This window comes from Gorilla gorilla, chromosome 5 (assembly GCF_029281585.2).
Source record: "Gorilla gorilla gorilla isolate KB3781 chromosome 5, NHGRI_mGorGor1-v2.1_pri, whole genome shotgun sequence".
Lineage (NCBI taxonomy): Eukaryota > Metazoa > Chordata > Mammalia > Primates > Hominidae > Gorilla > Gorilla gorilla.
The window spans coordinates 170,752,148-170,777,962 of record NC_073229.2 but is presented as its reverse complement, the minus strand read 5'-3'; the positions used below and the strand labels follow the sequence as shown (position 1 = coordinate 170,777,962).

The 25,815-nt window shown below is 37.1% G+C and overlaps 1 protein-coding gene across 1 annotated transcript in view; it reads right to left on the bottom strand.

The window, feature by feature from the left end:
* Positions 1–24,427, bottom strand: part of ADGB (androglobin) — a 208,058-nt gene extending 183,631 nt beyond the window's left edge. The window contains exon 1 of the mRNA XM_004044802.5: positions 24,284–24,427. Within this exon, the coding sequence (XP_004044850.4) occupies positions 24,284–24,357 (74 nt within the window). The 5' untranslated portion in view covers positions 24,358–24,427. The remainder of the gene's footprint in view (positions 1–24,283) is intronic.
* Positions 24,428–25,815: the final 1,388 nt, after the last annotated feature.

Here is a 25,815-nt window from a genome sequence, read left to right as displayed (position 1 = left end):
TGTCATATTTGTTGTTCAAGACCAGTAGACTGAAACGATACAACTTTGGTGAGAGAAATTAAATAAATTACTTAAATTCAATAAATACTTAATAAATGAATAGATAGACCATATACATATGTTGAAAGATTCAATATAGTTAAGACATCAATTCACCCCAAATTGACCAACAGGTTTGAAATAATCTCAATCAAAATCCCAGCAGGCTTTTTTAATATAAAGAATTTGACAAGTTGATTCTAAATCTCATATGGACCCATAGGGAAACTAGAATAGGCAAAACAACTTTGTAACAGGAGAAACATATTCAAAGACTAACAGTTCAAGTCTCATATTAACACCACAAGGTAATGGCATCAAGATACACAAACAGATCAAAGCAACAGAAAATAGTAACAAAATAGGCCAATATTCATATGGACAGCTGATTTTCAACAAAGTAACAAAACAATTGAATAAAGAAATATTAATATTTTCAACAAATTGTGCTAAAACATTGAATATCCATATGCAAAATAAACATCAATTTACGCTTTGCATTATTTACAAAGATAAATTCAAATATACTGAAATGTAAAACTTACACTATAAAACTTCTAAAACAGGAGAGAATCTTTGTGACCTAAGATATGCCAAAGATATCTTGAATATAACATTAAAGACAAATTCCATTAAGTAAAAAATTTATTAAGATTTCATCAAAATTTAAAATTTCTGCTCTTCAAAGGACACTATTAATAGAATAAAAAGACTGCCACAAACTGAGAGAAAATATTCGAAAAGTATATACCTTGTAAAAGGTTTGTACCCCTTACAGCCCAATTAAAAATTGGCAAGATATTTGATCAAATACTCTAACATAAGAGTACATGTGAGTTGTGTGGCATGTAGAATATCTAAAATGGCCCCTCAAATACGATCCGGTCTAATCATCAAAGCTATGAATATGACATTACGTTGTTGGCTATGTGATGATATATGGGATAGTTGACCTTAAAATAACAAAGATTGTCTGCGTGGATCTGATCTTGTCATAAAAACATAAATGAGCTTGAAAGTGGATTCTTTCCAAAATCTCCAGGTAAGAGCCCAGCCCAGCTGATACACTGATATATAGCTTTGTAAAGCCCTAAAAAGAGAAACTAGCTGAGCCCACCAGAACGTCTTTGCTACAAAATTGTGAGAAAATAATGGTTCGTGTTTCCTGTAACTTAAGTTCCTGGTAATGTTTTACAGCCATAGAAAACTAATACTAATGGCAAATAAACACATGAATAGGTGATCAACATCAATAGTCATTAGGGAAATTCAAAATAAACCAAAATTAGCTACTATTGTATACCTATTACCAAGGCTAAAATTAAAAAGATAAACCATGTCAAGTGTTGAAAAGGATGTGGAGCAACTGGAACTTTCATATAGTGCTGGTGGCCATGTAAAATATAGAATTTTGCAAAATGGTCCAATAGTTTCTTAAAAGCTTAAACATATAATACCATATGATATAGCCATTCTACTCCTAGATAATTCAAGAAAACTGAAAGTGCATGTACATACATGAATATGAATAGCAGCTTTGTTTGTAATAGCCAAAAACTAGAAATAGCCCAAAATGCCCAACAGTAGGTAAATGAAAAAAAATCATGGAATATCCATTCAATGGACAGTGAATATTAAAATAATTATGAGTGACAGCAAGATGGCAGAATAGAAGATCCTAAGCATCATCACTTCCCCCACAGAAATTCAACTTGAAACTATTAAAAGATAAGAATATCTCCCTAAATTCACCAGAGTACAGAGGGAAAGTAGAGAAACCCATTAGGGCATCAGAGAAGTTGTGACTAGAAAGAGAAATAGTCATTTTAGACTGTGCCAGCCCCTCTCCCAAGCTGGCATAACCACTCAAAGAGAATTTCTCTAGACCTGTGGTTTCCATGGTGATTGGAGGAAATGAGAGGTGGACGGTCAATCTCCTCACCTTTTGGAATCTTCATGGGAAGCCCACCCTGACACCTTTCCAGGGGAGCAATTGGGTGTACCAGGAAAGCTGAACTACCTGTGATGAACTGGACACTAATCACAGTAACTGATGCATGGATTTTGGCAGCTACTTTGTGCTCCAGTCAGTGGGGGTGCCACATTAAAGAGATTGGCCAGTCTCTTTAATGTGCCACAGATGAAACAATCCATGGGAATGCCTAAATCCCTAGCTGGATTTTCCTGGCCTGGAAAAAAACTAAAAGATCAGGATTAATACCTAGTGCCAACTTCAGTCTTCCCAAGACTAGAAAACAATGGCAGGGATGCAATATAGTTATGGGTCTAAGTTTAAGTTCTGGTGCTCACTGTAAGTTTTTTCTACACGAGGAAACAGTAACAGGGCAACATGTTAGTTATAGTGCAGTGTTTTAGTTCTGGTGCTCAACATAAGTTCTTCCCAGGATGGAAAGCAACAGTAGAGCAGTGTTTAAGAGTCAATACTAAGTAGTAAAGGTCTAAAACCACCAAAGAATGTCAGCAAAAACTGGAAGTGGCTGTCTCATCAAATGCTCAGGAATCAACATAAGAGTTGCGAAAACTCAGGAAATATGACACCACCAAAAGAAACCAACAAATCTCCAGTAATTGACCCAGAAGATTTGAAGATCTATGAGATCTGACAGAGTATTTAGAATAATTCTCTTAAAGAGGTTTACAGAATCACAGTAATACCTGACAGAAAACTAAATAAAATTTGGAAAACAATCCAAAAACAAAATGAGAAATACGACAAAGAAATAGAAACAATTCTTCAAAAACCAAATAGAAGTCTTAGCAATAAAGAATAAAATAACTGACTTGAAAAAACTCATTAGAAAGCTTCAACAACAGATATTCTCAAACAGAAGAAAGAATTAGCAAGCTTGAAGATGGAACATATAAAATTATCCAACCAGTGGAGCAAAAAGAAAATAAAAAGAATAAAAGTGAGTGAAGAAAACCTACAAGAATTATGGGACAAGAGAATCAAATGAATTAATCTCTGTGCAGTAGGAATTTCTGAAGGAAACAAGAAAGAAAAATGCCTAGAAAGCATATCTAAAGAAATAATGGCTGAAAATTTCCCAAACCTGGAGAAAGATTACAACCTTCAGGTGAAGACAGGACGCTCAGACATAACCAATCAAATTCAACCCAAAGAGGGATTCCCCAAGGCACATCATAATTAAATTACCAAAAATTAAAGACAAAGAATAATCAAAGCAGCAAGAGAAAATAAAAATATCACATTCAATGGAGTCCCAATATAACTTTCAGGGGGCTTCTCAGCATAAATCCCGCAAGTCAGGAGAAACTGGAATGTGATATTCAAAGTGCTGAAGAAAAAATACTGCCAAACAGTAAGATTATACCCAGCAAAGCAATCTTGCAAACTCAAAGGAGAGATAAAGACTTTTCCAGACAAACAAAGGCTGAGGGAATTCACCAACACCAGACTTGTCTTACACGAAATACCAAAAGAGAGTTTTTCAATACAGAAGAAACTGGATGCTAACATATAACATATAACAAAACATCTGACTGGTAAAATAAGAAAAAAGAAATCCAGAATATTCTAAAACTGTAACTGGGGTAAGTAAACCATTTATACTTTTAATAGGAAGTCTAAAAGACAAAAGTATTAAAAATAATTACAACAGTTAATTAGTAAATAGTAAATAGAAAAAGACATAAATTGAAACACCAAAAAGTCACAATGTTGGGATGGGGATGATGTTGAAGTTGAGAATTTTTGTTGTTGCTTTCACTGTGATCAAGATTAAGTCATTAGCAGTTTAAAATAACGTGTTATAACTGTAAGATATTTTCTGTATGCCTCATGGTAACCATAAAGCAAAAACCTATAATAGATACACTAAAAATAAATAGCAGAGAATCAAAACATACTGCTAGTGAAACTTATTTAGCTATAAAGAAATACAGTAAGAGGATGGGAAAAGGAAGAAAGGATCTATTTTAAAATCCCGAAAACAAGTATCAAAATGGCAGTAATAAACTGTTATCTATCAATAATAACCTTGAATGTAAATTGATTAAATTATCCTATTAAAAAATAGAGTGGCTGAATGTATTTTTAAAAAATGATCCAAATATTCTGTCTATGACAAACTCACTTTGCCCATAAGGACACATACATACTGAAAGTGTAGAGGTGGAAAAACATATTCCCACAAATAAAAACCAAAAGAGAGCAGAAATAGCTATACTTATTCAGAAAAAACAAACTTTAAGTCAAGAATTGTAATATATCTATATCTATCTATCTATATATATATGGTCATTACATAATGATAAAGGGGTAAATACAGCAACAGGATGTAGCAATTGTAAAAATATATGCACCTAATACTGGAGAACTCAGATATGTAAAGCAAATATTAATAGACATAGAGGGAGAAATGGACAGCAATACAAGAGTAATAGAGGATTTCAATCCAATAGAGGATTTCAGCATTGGACAGATGATCTAGACAGAAAATCAACAAAGAAATGTTGGAGTTACACTGCACTCCAGATGAAAGAGACCTAACAGACATTTACATAACATTTCATCCATCCGCTGCAGAAAACACATTTTCTCAACGCACATGAAACATTCTCCAGGACAGATCATATGTTAGGTCACAAAAGAAGTTTTATCAAATTTTAAAAAATCAAAATCATATCAAGTATCTTTTCTGACTATAATGGAATAAAACAAAATGAAAGCAAAAGGAATGCTGGAAACTGTAAAAATTCATGGTGATTAAACAACATGCACCTGATCAACAAATGTGTAACTGAAGAAATTGAAAAGGAAATTTAAAAATGTATTGAGACAAATAAACATGGAAACACAAGAACTGCAGGATATGACAAAAGCAGTTCTAAGGTGAAAGTTTACATGAATAAACACTTTCATCAAAAAAGTAGAAAGACCAAATAACTTAATAATGCACCTCAAGGAACTAGAAAGGCAAGAACAAACCAAAAACAACATTAGTGGAAGAAAAGAAAGAATAAATATCAGAGCTATTTCTGACGAATAAAAATATACAAAAAATCCACAAAATAAAAAGTTCATTTTTTGAAAAGATAAAACAAATAGAGAAACTTTTAGCTTGACTAAGAAAAAAAAACCCGTAAGACCCAAATAAATAAAATCTGAGACAACAAAGGAAACATTATAACTACAAAAATACAAAGGATAATTAGAGACTATTATGAACAACTGTAAACCAACAAATTGGTGTTATGATGGAGACCTTTATGATAATCCAATTTCATTTAATAAACAGTAAATATATTTTTCTCTTCTTTATGATTTTCTAAATAACATTTTCTTATCTCTAGGTTACTTTATTATAAGAATGCAGTATATATAACATACACATATGACACACAAAATATGTGTTAATCAAGCTTTTATGTTATTGGTAAGGCTTTCACTCAGCAGTAAGCTACTAGTATTTAAGGTTTTGGGGATTCAAAAGTTATACACAAATTTCTACTGTGCAGGGGTTGGTGCTCTAAGCCCCATGTTGTTCAAAGAACAACTGTCCTGGCAAACCGAATTCAACAGCACATTTTAAAAATCATATACTGTGATAAAGTGGGATTCAACCCAGGGATGCTTGGATGGTTCAACATATGCAAATCAATAAAAGAGATGCATAACATCAATGGAATCAAGAAGAAAAACCATATGATTATTTCAATAGATAATTAAAAATGCATTTGATAAAATTTAATAACCCGTCATGATAAAAACTCTAAATAAATTGCGCATAGAAGGAATATACCTGAAAACAATGAAGGTCACATATAACAAACCCACAGCTAGCATCATACTAAATAGGAAAAAAAAATTGAAAGCCTTTCCTCTAAGATCTGGAACAAGACAATGATGCCCACTTTTACCACTTTCATTCAACATTGTATGGGAAGTCCTAGCCAAACCAATTAGGCAAGAGAAAGAAAGAAAGGGCATCCAAATTGGAAAGAAAGAAGCCAATTATACTTGCTCACAGGTGACATGATCTTATGTTTAGAGAAACCTAAAGACTCCACCAAATTACGGAACTGAAAAATGAATTCAGGAAAGTTGCAGCACACAAATCAACATACAAAAATGTAGCATTTTCATACACCAACTGTGAACAATTGAAAAAGAAATCAAGAATGCAATCTCATTTATAATAGCTAAAAGACAATAAAATACCTACAAATAAATGCAACCAAAGAAGTGAATGATCTCTACAAAGAAAACTAAAAAACACTGATAAATAACATTGAAAAGGACACAAAAAGATGAAAAAAACTCTCATTCTCATAAATTGGAAGAATTATTATTGTTAAAATATCTATACTAGGCACAGCGATCTACAGACTCAATGCAATCCCTTCCAAAATACCAATGCCATTCTTCAGAGAAATGGAAAAAACTATTCTAAAGTTTGTATGGAGCCCCAAACAACACAGAATAACCAAAGCAATCCTCAATGAAAAGGACAAAGCTCGAGGCATCACACTACTTGACTTCAAAATAGATTACAAAACTATAATAACCAAAGAAGCACAGTACTGGCAAAACAACAACAACAAAACCAGACACATAAACCAATGAAGCAGAATAGAGGACCCAGAAATAATTCCACACATTTACAGCCAACTCATTTTTGACAAAGGCACCAAAAACATACATTGAGGGAAAGAACAGTCTTTTTAATAAATGGTACTGGGGAAATTGGATATTCACATGCATAAAAATGAAACTAGACCCCCACCTTTCACCATATGCAAAGATCAAGTCAAAACGGATTAAACATTTAAATGTAAGAATTGAAACTACAAAACTACTAGAAAAAACACTGGGAAAATGCTTAAGGTCATTGGTTTGAGCAAATATATATATTTTCTAAATAAGACTTCCAAAGCACAGGCAACACAAACAAAAATAGACAAATGAGATTATATCAAGATAAAAAGCTGCTGCACAGTACAAGAAAACATTAACAGAGTAAACAGACAAACTACAGAATGGGCAAAAATATTCACAAACCATCTACTTTAGTATCCATTAATAACTAGAATATATAGAAAACTTAACTCAATAGCAAAACAAAAACCCCAAATAATACAATTTAAAAATAGGTAAATTATCTCAATAGACATTTTTCAAAAGAAGACATACAAATGGCCAACAGGCATATAAAAATATTCAACATCAATAATCATCAGGGATATGCAAATCAAAACCTCAATAAGATACCATTACACCCTCAGTTAAAAATGACTGTTATCAAAAAGATAAAAAATAACAAATGCTGGCAATAATGCTGAGAAAGAAGAATGCTAGTACACTGCTGGTTGGAATGTAAACTAGTACAGCTACTATGAAAAACAGTAAGGAGTTTCCTCAAAAAACCAAAAATAGAGCTACCATATGATATAGCAATCTCACTAATGGATATATATCCAAAGGAAATGAAGTCAGTATATCAAAAAGATATATGCACTTCCATATTTATTACAGCACTATTCACAGTAGCCAAGATATGGAATCAACTTACATGTCCATCAACAGATGAATGGATAAAGAAAATGTCCTATTTAGCCATAAAAATGAAATCCTGTAATCTGCAGCAACAAGGATGAAACTGGAGGACATTATATAAAGTGAAACAAGTCAGGCACAGAAAGATAAATATTCCATGTTCTCACTTATAGGTGGGAGCTAAAAAAGTTGATCTCATGGAGGTAGAGAGTAGAATGATGGTTACCAAAGGCTGGGAAGGGTAAGAATTAAGGAGAGCAAAGAGATATTGGGTACAAAAACACAGTTAGATAGGAGTAAGTTTTAGTGTTTGATAGCACAGTAGAGTGACTATATTTAACAATAATTTATTGTATATATCAAAATAGCAGAAAGAGAAAATTTGGAGTGTTCTCAACACAAAGATACAACAAATGTTTGAGGTGTTGGTGATATGGTTTGGATGTCTGTCCCCTCCAAATCTCATGTTGAAATGTGATTCCCAGTGGTAAGGATGGGGCCTGGTGGGAAGTGATTTGACTGGGGTGGATCCCTCATGAATGGCTTAGCACAATCCTCTTGGTGATGAGTGAATTCTTACTCAGGTCACGTGAGTTCTGGTTGTTTAAAAGAGTCTGAGACTGGCCCGCGTGGTGGCTCATGCCTGTAATCCCAGCACTTTGGGAGGCCAAGGCAGGCGGATCACGAGCTCAGGAGATCGAGACCATCCTGGCTAACACGTGAAACCCCGTCTCTACTAAAAATACAACAACAACAAAAAAAATTAGCTGGGCGTGGTGGTGGGCGCCTGTAGTCCCAGCTACTCGGGAGGCTGAGGCAAGAGAATGGCGTGAACCCGGGAGGCGGAGCTTGCAGTGAGCCAAGATCGTGCCGCTGCACTCCAGCCTGGGCAACAGAGCGAGACTCTGTCTCAAAAAAAAAAGAGTCTGAGATCTCCCCATTTACTCTCTTGCTCCTGCTTTTGCCATGTGACATGCTGGCTCTCTGTCACATTCTGCCATGATTATAAGCTTCCCAAGGGCCCCATCAGAAGTTGAGCAGATGTTGGCACCACACTTCCTGTACATTCTGCAGAACTGTGAGCCAATTCAACCTCATTTCCTTATAAATTACCCAGCCTCGAGTATTCTTTTACAGCAATGCAACAATGGCCTAACTCAGATGGATATCCTAATTACCCTGACTTGATTATTACACATTGTATGCATTTATCAAAATATCACATTACCCTATAAATATGTACAGTTATGTATTAATAAAAATAAAATGAAATAAATAATTATGATTACAAGAAGCCACACAAAATGTGTACATGGGTTTGATTCCATTTATATAAAATTCTGGAAAATACAAACTAATAAAGTGACAGAAAACAGAAGGGTGGTTGCTGGGGACTGATAACAGGAAAGGACAGGATGAAAGGATTACTAAGGGCAGAAGTAAACTTTTTAAAATGATAGATCTGTTTATTTTTTGATAGTGGTGAAGGTTTCATGTGTACAGATGCACATCAAAACTTATCAAAGTGCATCCTTTAAATATGTGCAATGCATTGTATATCAATGTTATATCAAAAAAACTGTTGAAGGAAGGAAGGGAGGAAGGGAGGGAGGGAGGGAGAGAAAACAAGTTTGGGGATAAAAGGGAACTTCAGGAAATTACAAACATCACTTCATGATAGCAGTAATATCTGTTACTAAACTTTTCATACATAGTTAAATTTAAATCGACACTCTATTATACTGTTGATTACCTAGTCGTATGCAATAAAATTTGTTTCGTCTACATATTTATATATATATGTATCTATTCTTGGCATATCCAATATCCTACATAATCTGGAGTTGGGAAAGGTGAAAATTGTCTTTATACATAATAAAATTAGTCTATAATTTTATTAAAATATTATTTATAAATCTGCTATTAAAATATGAATAAATTAATTATTTAAAACTTAAAAGCACTTAATTGCGTACTTTGCAAAGAAGACAAAATGATTTTCTTAGAAATTCTGAAGTCAATTGAAAAGTTTATTTAATACAATAAAGAATGCACAAGAGGTAAAAATCTTTAAGGAAAACATTAGCTGGTACAAAGGTATAAAGCCACTACAGACTTTGAAGCAATAGAAACACAGCTGAATCTCCCTTATATGCACATATAAACATACTGATGCACTCATACATTTGCTTTAATTAGATGATTTCATGGAAGTAAGTTTACTGCAGGGATGTTAAAATTACAATAACATTAGAGTCTGAAATTTTGCCATTGTTTTCTTAAGGCATGCTGTTCAGTGTAAGGACATGATTTTATTCACAGAGGGAGGAAATTTACTCATGCAATGTGTAGCCAGCATGCTTTCTTAAGTAGTGTCAGCTAATACCCTCATGGAATCAGAATATGAATAGAATTACACAATGGAATTATTTTGGATCAGCGCATTCTGAGTTTCACTCTTCAGAAAATCAAACATGTAGGAAAACAAATTGAAAATCTTAAAATATTTTTTAAATTAACATAGCTAAAGTCATGCTGTGTTATGTTTTATTCACTTGGTTTTACAAAAATTATTTAAATGGCCTTTTAACTTTAAAAGTTCATCATTTATTTCTTTTTCAATACATCGTGCTTGGGTAAATGCAAAGATTCAGTTTCTATTCTCAAATAACTTAAAATGAATGAGAATAAATAATGCAATAACTAAAATGCAAAGGCACAAATGAAGAGGCTTATAACAAAGTTTAAAACAAAGTACTTTATTAGCACGGAAGAGAGAGAAAAATTGTTTTCAACTTGGAAAGTAAATGTTGGTTTTATGGCTTCATAGATATGGATGGAAGTAGGTGTAGCACAAAAGTTACTATAAACATAGAAAAGGAAATGGGAAGAGGGTTAGAAGTAGAAAAGTGGAATAATGGTAAATAGTATGGTAGCATTTAGTTGATATAGAGAGTAGGTAGGGGCTGAAGCTGGTTGCAGAGCTGATTGCTGAGAGCATTCTCTCTCTTTTTCTCTCTCTCCCTCTCTCCCTGTCTCCCTTCTTTCATTCTTCTTTTTTTAAAAAGAGCAGGACCATTCTACCAGCAAAATGGTAGATGACAAAGATTACTGACAGCACTACATATAAAGTAATTTGGATAAGGAAAACCTTGACTAAAGAAAAGGGAATGAGAATGTTTTCTCAAGTGGTTCTACCTAGAGTTTAAAAGGGCCTCAACTAGAGGATGGCAGGGAAGAAAATGAATGTGGAGCCAAGGTGAACAACTGAAAGAACAAAGAAACCACGTGGATGTGATGCACAAAAGAGAGGGAGAGGTCAAAGATGACTGATCTCTGGGTTAAGATTACAGGGAAGACAGAAGTAACATTCCCTAAAATGAGCAACATGAGAAGTGTGTATACAGCCGGGAGAGAAAAGGATGACTCCCATTTAGACTGATTTAATTTGGAGTAGAGGAGCATATCCAGATATATTTGTCCACTTGAACATGAGCTTAATCACATGATAAGGTTCAGAGATGTTAATTTAGTAATCTTAAATAAAGAATAATTGTTTCAATCAAAAGGGAAAGAAGAGAAACTAAGACCATCAGAGAATAGCTTGATTTCATAGGTAGGGGACAGAAAACAAAGCAGGAGGCAGATGGGAGAGAGAGGAAAACTCCAGGAAAAGGTAAAAGAGGCCAGACTGGGCTACAGTGCCTTATGTTCCCCTGAAGGCACCGGAATCCTTGTGAGAGACAATGACCCAGGAGAGCAGTCTGGGACACAGGCTGCTTCTGCTACTCTGGTCCCAAGCAAAGTAATGCTGGCCACTAAGATCTTAAGCTTTTGCCATTTCCCAGGATATGCCACCTTTCAACAGCAAAGCTAATATTTATAAGAAGTATGCAAATACATGAAATGGTATCCATAAAGACTTTAACCAAAATCCATAAAAAAAGAAATAGATCTGCAGAACCCAAAGGCTAGTACATGTACAGGCTCAAACTAATCCCTTTTAAAAACAATTCCCAAGATGGCTGACTAGATGCATCAGGAAAACGTTTGCCCAAGAGACCAGGTCATCAAGAAGACAGGCATATTATTTGATCTTCAGAAGGAGGGCACTGAGAGGAGATGGGGGGAGGACACAGATCCTGGACTGAAGGAGGTGGAAGCCAGGGACCCTACATAGGGTTGCCAAACACCAGGACTCATTTCTGGCCCTGAGCAGCTCCTGGGGGAAGCAGTGAGATAAATAGGCATGGAGTGGTCCACTCTTGCCATGAACTTTCAGAATCTCAGCTGCAGGAGACCCCACGATGCCCACAGACATTTGAGCTGGCATGGAGAGCTTCTTACAGAGGCAGCAAGGACAGGACTTCAGCCTGTCAGGAGCCCAGAAAATTTGGCACAGGAATGGCTGCAGTGGAGCCCAGCCCTCAAGGCTTCCCATGCTCCTCTAGGTGGTTTTGGCCTTTGTTGACAGCTGAACCTGAACAGAACAAGGTTATGTTACCCATGGAATGGGAACAATCTAATCTGAGCACCTCCCTGTCTACCAGTCTTTCCAAAAGTCCCTGCCTGGCCTCACCTGCTTGCAGCACAGCCTCAGATGCTCAACTGGGGTGCTTCCTAGTGACCACTTCCATAGCTCATTCACCAAAAGACCCTGTCTAACCATCAGAGAGCTTCTACAGATGGGCCCCCACCAGCATGTGCCTGCCCACAACTCCCGCAACACAACTTGGCCTGCATGCACTCACCTGCAGCCTCCCTTGACTGCCATACCAATGTGCTTGTATATGTGGGTGTATGTGGACCTTTCCACACTGCCACCCTACTGCCAGCACTGCATGAGCACACATGCAGACCCCATCACCCCACCACTGGCCTGTCCATGCCAGCGTGCATGTGTGAATGGATCCTGCCACCCTGCAACCAGCAGCATGGGCACATGCATGTGGACCCTGACAACTTACCACCAGTGCACATTTATGAGCAGACCTCACTGTGACACCACCACAATGAAATGCTTTTACTGTGAACCACCCCCCATTGGAGTGTTGTTGCCAGCTGACTGGGAATATCTTGGCCCCTCCAACGCAGAAGGTGCTTAACCCCAAGGAACCAGAGAACAAAATCACAGGCCTGGTCCCAGCCACCCAGGGTTAGAGCATACAGCCCAGGAGTGCTGAGCTTAGACATGTCCCCCTGAAATCATCCAGAAATGAAGCCAGTTGACTAAATTCAACTTATACTATGCTCGAACCCTCAAGGGCATCAAAGAATATAAAAGAAAAATGTCCCATTCCAATGACAACAACTTCAATGATTAAAGGAATAGTAGCCCACACAGATGAGAAAGAACCAGCAAGGAACTGTAGCAATTATAAAAGTCAAAGTATCTTCTTACCTCCAAATGACCATACTAGCTCCCCAGCAATGGTTCTCAACCAGACTCAAATGACTGAAATGACAGACATAGAATTCAGAATCTGGATGGTAACATAGATTGCAGAGATTCAGGAGAAAGTTGAAAACCAATCCAACAAATTTAAGGAATCCAGTAAAATGATTCGAGAGCTGAAAAATGAAATAGCCATTTTAAGGAAAAACCAAACTCATCTGATAGAGCTGAAAAATTCACTACAAGAATTTTATAACACAATTAGTAATATTAACAGCAGAATAGACAAGGATAAAGAAATGATCTCAGAGTATGAGGACATTGTCCATGAAAATTTCCCCGATCTCAATAGAGAGGTTGACATTCAAATTCAGGAAATTCAGAGAACCCCTGAGAGATACCATACAAGATGACCATCCCCAAGATATATAGTCATCAAATTCTCCAAGGTTAATGCAAATGAAAGAAATATTAAAGGCAGCTAGAGAGAAGGGGCAGGTCACCTACCCCTAAATAATAAAAAATCTACCAACCAGAAAAGGCTCTGGCCCAGATAGATTCACTGCCAAAAGGGAATCCCATCAGTCTAACAGCAGATCTTTCAGGAGAAACCCTATAACCAGAAGAAATTGGAGGCCTATATTCAAGATCCTTAAAGAAAAGAAATTCCAACCAAGAATTTCATATCCAGCCAAACTAAACTTCATAACTGAAGTAGAAATAAAATCCTTTTCAAACAAGCATACACTAAGGGAATTCATTACCACCAGACCTCCTTTAAAAGAGGTCCTTAAGGGAGTGCTAAATATGGAAATGAAAGACTGTTGCTGGCCACCACAAAAAGACACTGAAGTATATTGACACTATAAATCACCTACATTGACACTATAAATCAACTATGGAATTGACACTATAAAGAAACTACACAGTAAGGTCTACCATTAATACTATAAATTAACTACACAGACAAGTCTACGTAACAACCAACTGACAACCTGATGACAGAATCAAATCCACACATTGTTAACCCTGAATGTATATGGGCTAAACACCCCACTTAAAAGGAACAGAGTGGTAAGTTGGACAAAGAAGCAAGACTCAAGATAGTCTCATGCTATCTTCAGGAGACCCATATCACATGCAATGACAACCATAGGCTCAAAGTAAAGGAATGGAGAAAGATCTATCAAGCAAATAGAAAACAAAAAAGAGCAAAAGTTGCTATTCTTATTTCAGACAAAACAGACTTTAAGCCAACAACGATCGAAAGGGACAAAGAAGACCATTAAATAACTATAAAGAGTTCAGTTCAAAAAGAAGACTTAACTCTCCTAAATATATATATGCATCCAAAACTGGGGAACCCAGATTCATCGAACAAGTTCCTAGAGAACTATGAAGAGACTTAGATAACCACACAATAATACTGGGAGACCTTAACACCCCAATGACAATATTAGACAGATCATCAAGGCAGAAAATTTAAAAAGATATTCAGCATCTAAACTCAACACATGACCGAATGGACCTGACAGACATCTACAGAACACTTCTCCCAATAAAAACAGAAAATACATTCTCCCCATTTTCACATGGCACATACGGTAAAATCAACCATGTCTTCGACAACAAAGCAATTCTCAACAAATTGAAAAAATTTTGAAATCATACCTATCACTCTTGGACCACAGTGTTATAAGAAGTAATCAAAACCAAGATCTCTAAAAGTCATATAATGAAGTGGAAATTAAACAACATGCTCCTGAAATGACTTTTGTGTAAGCAATGAAATTAAGGCAGAAACCAAGAAATTCTTTGAAACTAATGAAAACAAAGGTACAACATATAAGACTCTCTGGGACACTGCTAAAGCAGTGTTAAAAGGGAATTTTATATTGCTAAATGCCCACATCAAAAAGTTAGACGCTTCTCACATTAGCAATCTAACATCACAACAAGAGGAACCAGAAAAACAATAGCAAACCAACCACAAAGCTAGAAGGCGGAAGAAATAACCAAAGTTAGAGATGTACTGAAACAAATGGAAACACAAAAAACCATACAAAAGATCAACAAAACCAAAAGTTCTTTTTTCAGAAAAAATAAGTAAGACTGATAGACTGTTAGCTACATTAATAATAATAATAATAATAAAACACATTACCGCTGGCTCTGCAGAAATACAAAAAAAACACAAAACCTCAGAGACTAGTACAAACAGCTCTATGCAAACAAACTAAAAATCCTAGAAGAAATGGATAAATTCCTGGAAACATACAACCTACCAAGTTTGAACCAGGAAGAAACTGAAATCCTGAAAAGACCAATGACATGTTCCAAAATTGAATCAGTAATAAAAAAACCTACCAACCAGAAAAAAACTCTGGACCAGATGGATTCACTGCAGAATTCTACCAGACATACAAAGAGCTGGTACCAATCCTACTGAAACGATTCCAACACATCAAGGGGAGGGACTCCTCCCTATCTCATTCTATGAGGCCAGCATCATTCTGATACCAAATCCTGTAGAGACACAATGTAAAAAATCCCAAAACAAAACCTTCAGGACAATGTACTGGATGGACACAGATGCTAAAATCCTCAACAAAATACTAACAAACCAAATCCAGCAGCACATCAAAAAGCTAATTCACCACAATCAAGTAGGCATTATTCATAGGATGCAAGGTTGGTTCAACAAAAGCAAATCAATAAACATTATTCATCACATAAGCAGAACTGAAAACAAAAAGCACATGATCATCTCAATATACTAAATAAAGGCTTTTGATAAAATCTGTTACCCCTTCACATTAAAAACTGAACAAACTAGGCATTTAAGGAACATACATCAAAATAATAAGAGCCATTTATGAAAAACTACAGCCAGCATTATACTGAATGGGCAAAAGTTGGAAGCATTCCCCTTGAGAACTAGAACATGAAAAGGATGCCTACTCTCACCACTCCTATTCCAAATAGCTCTGGAAGTCTTAGCCAGAGCAATCAGGCAAGAAAAATAAACAAAAGGCATACAAATAGAAATAGAGGAAGTCAAACTATCTCTCTTTGTAGACTATATGAGTCTATACATAGTAAACTCTAAAGTCTCAGCCCAATGGCTCTTAAACCTGATAACTTCATCAAACTTTCAGGATACAAAGCCAACGTACAAAAATCAGTAGCATTTCCACACACCAAAAACGTCCAAGCTGAGATCCAAATTAAAAATGCAATCCCATTCACAATAGCCACAAAAGAATAGAATACCTAGGTATACAGCTAACCAAGGAGATGACAGAACTTGACATCAAGCATTACAAAACATTGCTTAAAGAAATCAGAGATGACACAAATAAATGGAAAAACACTCCATGCTCATGGATAGGAAAAATCAACATTGTTAAAATGACCATGCTGCCCAAAGCAATTTAGAGATTTAATGCTATTCCTATCAATATACCAATGTCTTACACAGAATTGGAAAAAAGTAATAAAATTCATATGGAACAAAAAAAGAGCCCAAATATAAAAAAGAGCCAAGATGATCCTATGCAAAAAGAACAAAGCTGGAGGCATCATGTTTGCCAACTACAGACTATACTACAAGGCTACAGTGACCGAAGCAGCATGATACTGATACAAAAACAGACACACAGACCAATGGAACAGGTTACAGAACATGGAAATAAAGCTACTTACCTACAACCATCTGATCTTCGACAAAGTCAACAATAACAAGCAATGTGGAAAGGACTTTCTATTCAATAAACAGTACTGGGATAACTGGCCAGCCATCTATAGGAGATTGAAACTGGACCCCTTCCTTTCACTATATACATAAAGCAACCGAAGTAGATTAAAGACTTAAGTGGAAAATGTAAAACTATTTAAAAAAACACCCTAGAAGAAAACCTAGGAGATACCATTCTGGACATAGGCCCTGGAAAATATTTTATGATGAAGGCTCCAAAAGCAATTGCGACAAAATTGAAAATTGACTAGTGGGACTTAATTAAACTAAAGAGCCTCTCCACAGTAAAAGAAACTATCAACAAAGTAAATGAACAGCCTACAGAATTGAAGAAAATATTTGCAAACTATGCATCTGACAATAGTTTAATATCTAGAATCTATAAGGAACTTAAATCAACAAGCAAAAAACATGCAACCCCACTTAAAATGGGCAAAGGACATAAACAGACAGCCAACAAGCATATGAAAAAATATTCAACATCACTAATCATTAGAGAAATACCAATCAAAACCACAGTGAAATACCATCTCACACCATTAAGAATGGATATTATAAAAAGTCAAAAAATAACAGATGCAAGTGAGGTTTAGAGAAAAGAGGATGCTTATACATTGGTGGTGGCTATGTAAATTGGTTTAGCCATTTCCAAGAAAGCAATTTGGAGATTTCTCAAAGAACTTAAAACAGGACCACCATTTGACCCAGAAATCCCTTTCCTGGGTATATACCCAAAGGAATATAAGTCATTCTACCATAAAGACACATGCATGTGTATATTCATTGTAGCACTATTCACAATAGCAAAGGCATGGAATCAACCAAGTGCTCAGATTGAGACTATTTCAAAGGGAGAACTAAAGGCCCTATGAAAAATAAAGGGGTATCCTCATTAAACATGGAATTTTGCTACGTTTTTTACACTTAAAAACATACAACTGACATTCATAAAATGTCCAAATCTGTGCCAAGTGTTGTCCCGGGTGCTGCAGATGACTGTGACAGGGCCTTTTCCCTCTGGGCTGTCCCAGTTTCTGTCTGGTTCTGAGTCAGGGAGTTTATGGTTTAGCTCCTGCACTGAGTTTGCTGTTCAACTCAATTAAATTACACATGCATTTATGAAATATATAATATAAAATATATATTCAGGCCCTGGAGAGAATGCAAAATAAATAAAGCGAGGCATTCAGAAATCTGTCACTGAATCTTATTTACACATTCTTTATTTTCTTTTTCAGACAGGATGGCATCCTGGTCTGGACATCATCATCATATATTAAAACTGCAACTGGAGACTGGGAATGTGGCTTGTATAGTCTTAAACCACAATCACCTTACAGATCTGCTGTGCACAGTGCACACTCACATCGCTTTTAATATGTTCCTCACTATCATCAGGAGGACCAAGAATCACGCATTCTCCCATTATCTCAGACCATCACTATTTCTTGCTACCTTGATTCCTAATCCAGCATAAATTCCATGCAATTGTCAAATTATACATCATAAATCACCATTTTGATATTTGAAACCATTTGTATTTCCCCACTACATATAGTTTGAATTCCTTAATCTATCCCTGTCATTCTGCTGGATACTTATCTTAGACGCTTCATGATTCAACTTGGATGACCTGTGCCCCACATTTCTGTTGCCTGCACTAACCACCCCACTAACCTGTGCCTTTTGAAATTGAAGAGTGGCTATTAGACAGAGGCAATGAAAAACCAGCCCCAGTTGGAAGTGTTCTTCCTCTCCTCTAACTCCTACAGCCCTCATTTTAGGAGTCTCATGATTTCTCTACTTTACCCCCACACCAACGCATGATTCCTTCTATGACTTCCAACAAGTTTCTCCTGTCAAGTGCGGCATTACTCTATATTTCCTAGTTACTTCTATATGAATTCTCCCTTCCCTGGCCCCAGAGTGTAAATCCCTTGACAGAAAGCATCATGTTTCAGAATTCCTTATTATCTGGGGCCTACCAGTGACTTCAGCATGGGCAATTCTTAATAAACAATTGGGAAATAAGCATAAAGAATAAGCTATCCTCTGGGAAAGTTTCTGTCACTGAAGTTGATCTTTTTTTTTTTTTTTTTTGTCATTTTTAAGGTGCACTTTTATTCATCTGGCCTAAAGTCAGTGTACAGGTAAGCCCTGGCTGCCTCCACCCACTCCCAGGGAGACCAAAAGCCTTCATACATCTCAAGTTGGGGGAAAAAAAGGGGGGCCACAAAGGCTGATCATTCAAAATAAAACAGAATACAAAAGTATTACGGCGAAGATTTAAAAAATTTTGCATTACATAATTTACACGAAAGCAATGCTATCACCTCCCCTGTGTGGACTTGGGAGAGGACTGGGCCATTCTCCTTAGAGACAAGTGGGGTGGCTTTTAGGAGGGCAAGGGACTTCCTGTAACAATGCATCTCACGATATTTGGAATGACTATTAAAAAAAGAACAATGTACAATCAAAGTCCTTGGCCACATTGTAGAACTTTGGGGGATGCTTGCTCCAACCGACCTTTTAAATTTGTTAATTGACTATAGTTGTTGAGCTCCACACAGGTCACCTGGGGAAATCACAAGACTCAGCTGACCCCTGGGTTGTTGACAGTTTCACCTTCTTAGCTCTGCCTTCTGGTGTGAGCTATGTGAACTGGACCTGGGGTTACAGAGAGCACCTCCCTAATGTGTCCTGCTGACTCTGGGGAGGTTTCTTTTCTGAATGCTGCAGGTAGAGGAACATATTACTTACCAACCTCTATTGCATAGTTTCATTGGATCATCTCTCTCTTGGGCCTCAGACAACCAAGAAAGAATTCACTTAATCTAATACACAGCAAGATATTTGTTCCTCTATTTTATGTTGTTTTCATTGTATTAAATCTTGAATTCAGCTTTTGTAATAGTATCATTTTCAAATTTCATATAGAGAGACATGTTGATCATTTTTTAAAATTCTATAAAATTTAGATGTTCATTTTAGTCATAAGTTAGATTAACTTGAAAATTATGAAATGTATTCCATTCTGTTTTTGAAAGAGGCTTAATATTATTTTATAATTACAAATCTACAAGGCTATATGGTTCCCGTTAGTTTAACAGATGACCTGTTTTTCAATCTTGGTTTGAATGTCCTTTTGGAAGTGAAAAAAATTTTATGAGTATAAACATCAAATTGTGTCCCTATCTCAAGCTTCCCATTAAGGTTCCAAGTATTTTAGTGTATAAAGTGTATGCATTAATACTGTCAATACTTAAACTGCATGACTTCTTTTGTCTCTGTTGTCTTGTCTATGATATACACAAAGAATTATATTTAGTACGTCGAAGAAGATCAAATTTTTGTCTTGATATCACTACAAATCCTTCCAGTGGCATCTAATTGGTGAATGAATCTTTGTAGCACTTATTAGTTTTCAAATCAATTAGATTGATCAATTAATTTAAATTTGTTTATAATTGCTAATTGTTATTAGTTTATATTACAGATTGCATATCTGTGTCTCCTCTCCCAAAATACACATCTTAAAATTTTAATTCTCAATGGAATGGTATTAGGACATGGGGCCCTTGGGAGGTAATTAGGTTATGAGGGTGGGACCTCATGATGGGATTATTGTCCTCATAAGAAAAGTAACAGAACTAACTAGCCTTCTCTCTCTAGCATGTGAGGATACAAAAAGACAGATATCTGTGAATTAATTAGAGCAGCCATCCCCAACCTTTTTGGCACCAGGGACCAGTTTTGTGGAAGACAATTTTTCCATGGATGGAGAGGGGGATGCATTAGATTCTTGTAAAGATCACACAACCTAGATCCCTTGTATGCACAGTTTACAATAGGATTTGCGCTCCTATGAGAATTTAATGCCGCTGCTAATCTGACAGGATGGGGAGCTCAGAGGGAAATGTTGACTCCCCTGCCTCTCACCTCCTGCTGCGCAGCCCAGGTCCTTACAGGCCATGGACTGGTACTGGTCCGCAGCCCCAGCGGGTGGGGACCCTTGACGTAGACAGCCTTCCCCGAACCTGACCATGCTGGCACCCTGCTTGTTGACTTCTAGCCTCCAGAACTGTGAGAAACAAATGTTTGTTGTTTAACCTATCCAGTCTATGGTATTCTGTTACAGCAGCTCAAACTAAGATACTGGCAATGAGTTATAATCTGTGACAGTTGTGATGTTATGTTAAAGTTATCTTATGTTAAAAATTGTTATGTTAAAAGATGATAACAGAACAATCAGTTAAACCATGGTTTTAAACATTTTACTGTAACAAAATCCCCTCACTTATTATGGACCCAGTGAAGTTAAAAAATATATCTGATAGAATCATGGAAGTTTAGAACTGGTGGAAAATATAAAGCAGGGAAGGGAGAACAGGACATGCTGGGGTAAGAGCAATTTCAATTAAAGGACCCTCCCTTTAAAGAAGTGAAAACTAAATGTCAGAATAGAAAATGATTTGTCCGTTGTCAAAAAATTGATGCCAGAGTGAACCCTAGAATAGTGATTTCATACTGGCTGATACAGAGAACTAGGAAATAGATAAAATAGAAATTGTTTAATCTAATGTAAAAACTTACAGCTTAGTTACCTGGAATAGTTTTTCTTGGTGATTCAAAGTTATATTTACTTATGAATATGAACATAGATTATTCTACCGTAATCAGTTGTAACATCTCAGTTTTTGAACTTTGCCAATAGCAGATCAAATAGGAAAGAGAAGGAGAATTGGGCTTCAATCAAATTCAGAAGGAATGAAAACCAAGGTGGATAACAAAACTATCAGCTCATTTAGTAAGCACATGGTGACTTTTTTTATGTGCTAGTTGACATATGAGGCAAAAGCCAAACATGGCACTTATTCCCAGTCTGACACATAATCTTAAGGCAAAAGAGAGATGTCAGAGATGGCATCTCTAGGAGTGTAAGATTCTATTGCGTAGCCATTTTCAAGGCTCTGAAGACTTTTTCTTTTATTTCTGTATCCTGGACCATGTTAGAGTTGATTGCATTTATTGGATATGTAAACACAAGGTGTGGTAAAATGACATAAAAACTTACTCTAAATCTCCCAGTGTATTTTAAATAACAATCATACTAGAGCCTTGCTAGACTTTGATCCCTATGCCTCATACTGAGTAACACTTTGTCCTACATCTATGGGTTAGCTTAGGTTCTGTGATTAGTTCTTCAGTTAAACTTAGAGGATGGACTTGATTTATAATGAACTTAACATCCAATTATTTAATGCTGCAGAAAAATCTAATGATTTGGTGTTTGATGCTCAATAGTCTCTAACAAATCTTAGCTTTTTAAAAATAACTCTTTGCCCTTCCTCTTCTATTTTCATAAATGTGTGCATACATTTTTATTGATATAATTCAGATATTTTCTAGAAAAAAAACATGTTACACATTTATTACCATCTCAAAAAGAAATAGAAAGTCTTAGTAAGAAGAGAGTTTGCATCTTACCAGCAGGGATCTAGTTTCTGTTGTGTAATACAACCATCAAAGGATCAGGGCAAGTAATGTGTTTTATGGTGTCTGGTTTGATAAGTTTCTTTATGGGAGTTAACAGTCACATCTCTTTCAGGATATAAACTCATTAAAGTCCAAGATTTTCCCGAAGCTCCTAAAGAGTTGTGAGCCTTCAATGTGCATTACTTGTAACCATCAGTGACTTAGTTATTTGTGTGTGTGTGTGTGTGTGTGTGTGTGTGTGTGTGTGCGCGCGCGTGGGGGAGGGGTGTACTCAAAATTCTTTTGCAATCCTTTAATATCTCCTAGTTAAGAGAGTCATTCATTCATTCACTAAACACTTTTGAGTGCCTACTATGTATGACCTTGGAACTATCTAAGAATTCAACAGTATGTAAAATAGAAAAGGAAAATCCCTGCCTTCCCTATTGGGAAGACAAATGAAAAAAAAAAACGTAGTTTTTAAGAAGTGAAATATATAGCATGTTAAATGAGCAAAAAAATAAAAGTCAATAAAAAAATAAAACGGTGAAGGAAGACAGGGAACTTTGTTTTGTTTTGTTTTATTTTGGCAGAGAAGTAGAGGTTGTAATTTTAAATCAGGTGGCCAAAGAAGCTAACAGGAGAAAATGACATTTAGGTAAACTCCTGAAGGAAGGGAGAGGGAAAACCATATGGATATTTGAGCAGAAAAGCTTTCCAATAGGGGAAACAGCAAGTGCAAAGGCCCTGCGGTGGGAACAATCCTGAGATGACTCAGGGAGTGGAGAGAAGGCTAGTGGAAGGTAACGTTAGAGAAGTAATAGAGGCCTGATTCTGAAAGGCCTCCTCGGCCTTGGACCTAGAGGAATGGAAGCCATTAGACAATGCTGAAAAGACCTGACTTTGGTACACAGAAGTAAAGCAATCCTATTAAAATTACATATGTAATATCTATATAAAATTATATATGTAATATTACTTATATATGTAATATCTAAAATTTAAGCTAGTAAAATGAATGGATTATCTGCCGGGTAACTGGAAACCTGCTTATGAGAGAGGTTAGAACTAAGGGACTAGAGATTCACAGACATGGGAATGAGTCTGGGAGAAGAATTCACAAAGAAAAAGAGTTTAAATCCTAGGGATCAGTGAATCATAGGGATCAGTCCAATGTGGAATTCTTCAGCCAGGGAAGGAAATGGAGAAACAGGCATCAAGGATGTAAGAATTCAATTTGAAATGATTGATTGCATTGCCCTCCCCATCAGGCAGAGCATGAAGAACATGAATGATCCCACTGAAGCAGGGCTGGCAGCTGGGATTCTCTCACAGTGGGAATGAACGTTAGAAATGGTGTAAGTTCAAACAGCCCCAATCCTATGCTGTGGATAACTGGGTATCTCTAGGGAAACAGACCACAGAAAATAATAATCATGGGGAAGTACATCCTAAGACACAACACCTAACACCAGCCCAGGACAAAGGCACCATAAAAATTCCATGAGCGAGGGTCTGTTTACTTTCTCAGAGTAAATGTTAGTAACATGAACTATACATTTATACTGTTTTAAGGTTTAGAAGCCACTTTACGTCTGACTATATCTGATTAAAGATCGTAGTCGTTGGACTGGGCAGATGCAAACTAGAAAATCACCATTAAGGTGTAATGTGTCCATGTCTGTCTGTCCCTCGCTGTCTGTATCATTTCCGGGGCCATGCAGATGTGGCTTTAACCAGAAGTATTTGAGATATGCCTCTTTCTTAGGAAAGCTATGGCCTTTCTAACTGCCTGAGAGGGCTATGAAGAAGAGGAGGGGTGGCAGATTCACCCATGGGAGCTGAACACCCAAAGCAAGAAAATCAGGGGCTCTGGGAAAAGAAGTGAGTCAAGACAAGCAAGAGAGAAAGATGAGAGCGAGCACCTCCAGGATCTGGTTTACCAGAGAAGACAAGCTGCGAGGAGGCCACTAAACTTCTGCCCTGGCACAGTTTGCTACAGGGAGGCAGCCCCAGAACTAGTGGTGAGGTCGAGGGGCTAGGCCAGGGGAGGGACAGACAGGCAGAGGTCCCTTACTCTTTCGATTTATCCGATCCGTGCGCCGAGTTGATACGATGCACCTCTTTCTTTTTGGTTTGTTTGGAGGCCATGGCAGAAGCCGATCTATGTAGGGCTGAGCTCTGAGCAAAGAGCCTGCGGGCGCGCTCAGGCTCCGCGTCTGGGTTGCCAGGAGACGGCGTCTCGCGTCCAGCGCCCGGAGAGCGGGGGCGGGGCCCTGGGGGCGGGCTCTGCGGCCTGTGGCTGCAGAGGGACGCAAGAGCCTAAACTGAAATCCCACATCCCCGTGGAGGATCTTGGAGTTGGTGTCTGGGGAGAAATCGAGGTTCTGGGGCACGGGTTTGACATTAGGATTACTGGGCAGCCCTGATTAATTGGAGTTCTTCTGCAGGACCTACACTGCCTGGCTTTGCCCTTCGGAACCATAGACATATATCGACTCTTGAATATTCAGCTATTTGAACGTAGATGTTATCCTAGTACCACCCCAGTTATTCTCTTGGCTAAATATAACAAGTACCTTCAATAATTACTAAGGAGACATTACAGACACGCAGAAATTGTCAATGGCTTGAAAACCTGGGGTCCAGAAATTAACACAGTGGGTGTAAGGAAGGCAAAATAATGACACCTTGAGTCGCTGAGGGCTAGGTGATGATATCTGTAATAAAACCAATAAGGTGTCTTGTTGTTCGAATGAAAGAGTGAGTCCAAGTCATGGGCAAAGGTGGTCCTTTATAGACTTTCCAGAAAAGGTCCAGGGGCCAGATGACACAGACAGAACCAAGTAAAATGAAACTTATTAGGGCGCAGGCTTAAGGCTCAGTCATCAGTGGTGATATTTGTTAGTTATCTTGCCTTGGGCTAGTTTTTCCCTTTGAGTCTCAGTTTACTCACTTATAAATAGGAAATGCTAATACCTAACTCACAGTTCTGTTTTGAGGATAAGACGCAAAGCGCAGCAAATAGGAGCCACTCTTTCAGAGATGACAGACCACCTGGTTTCAAGGAGCAGCAGACAGCGTGAATGAATGAAGTTGGCCAGCTAAATACAGAGTAGTGGATACTATGCTTAACTGAGACATGCTTAGACTGCAAGAGCTTGCAAATTTATCAAAACAAAACAAAATATTGTGTTGGTTCAGTATAACCTCACTTCAGAGATACCTGACACACAGCCCTTAGGCTTAGGACCACTACTACTGGTTGGTGTCTTTCATGAGACTAGAAATAGTTAAGTATCTTTAAATAAAAGAAATCCCCTCCACTCATGGGACTGGGCACATGCTCACAGTTCCACCTGTGCAGGCAAGAGGCAGCTTCCTGCAGAGAAAATCTTTCAACTTCTCTGACAAATGAATGCTCAGGGCTGTCCACTCAGCATAGCCTATGGTTTGTCAGACCATCCCAATCTTATTACTATTGGATTACTACTGGGGGTTACCTAGATGACAGACAGCCCCTTCGTTGTATTTCTATATGCAAAATAAATAAATTCCAAGTCAGCAGTGTTAATATTATGACCACAAGACTGCCCTGCAAACATCTCC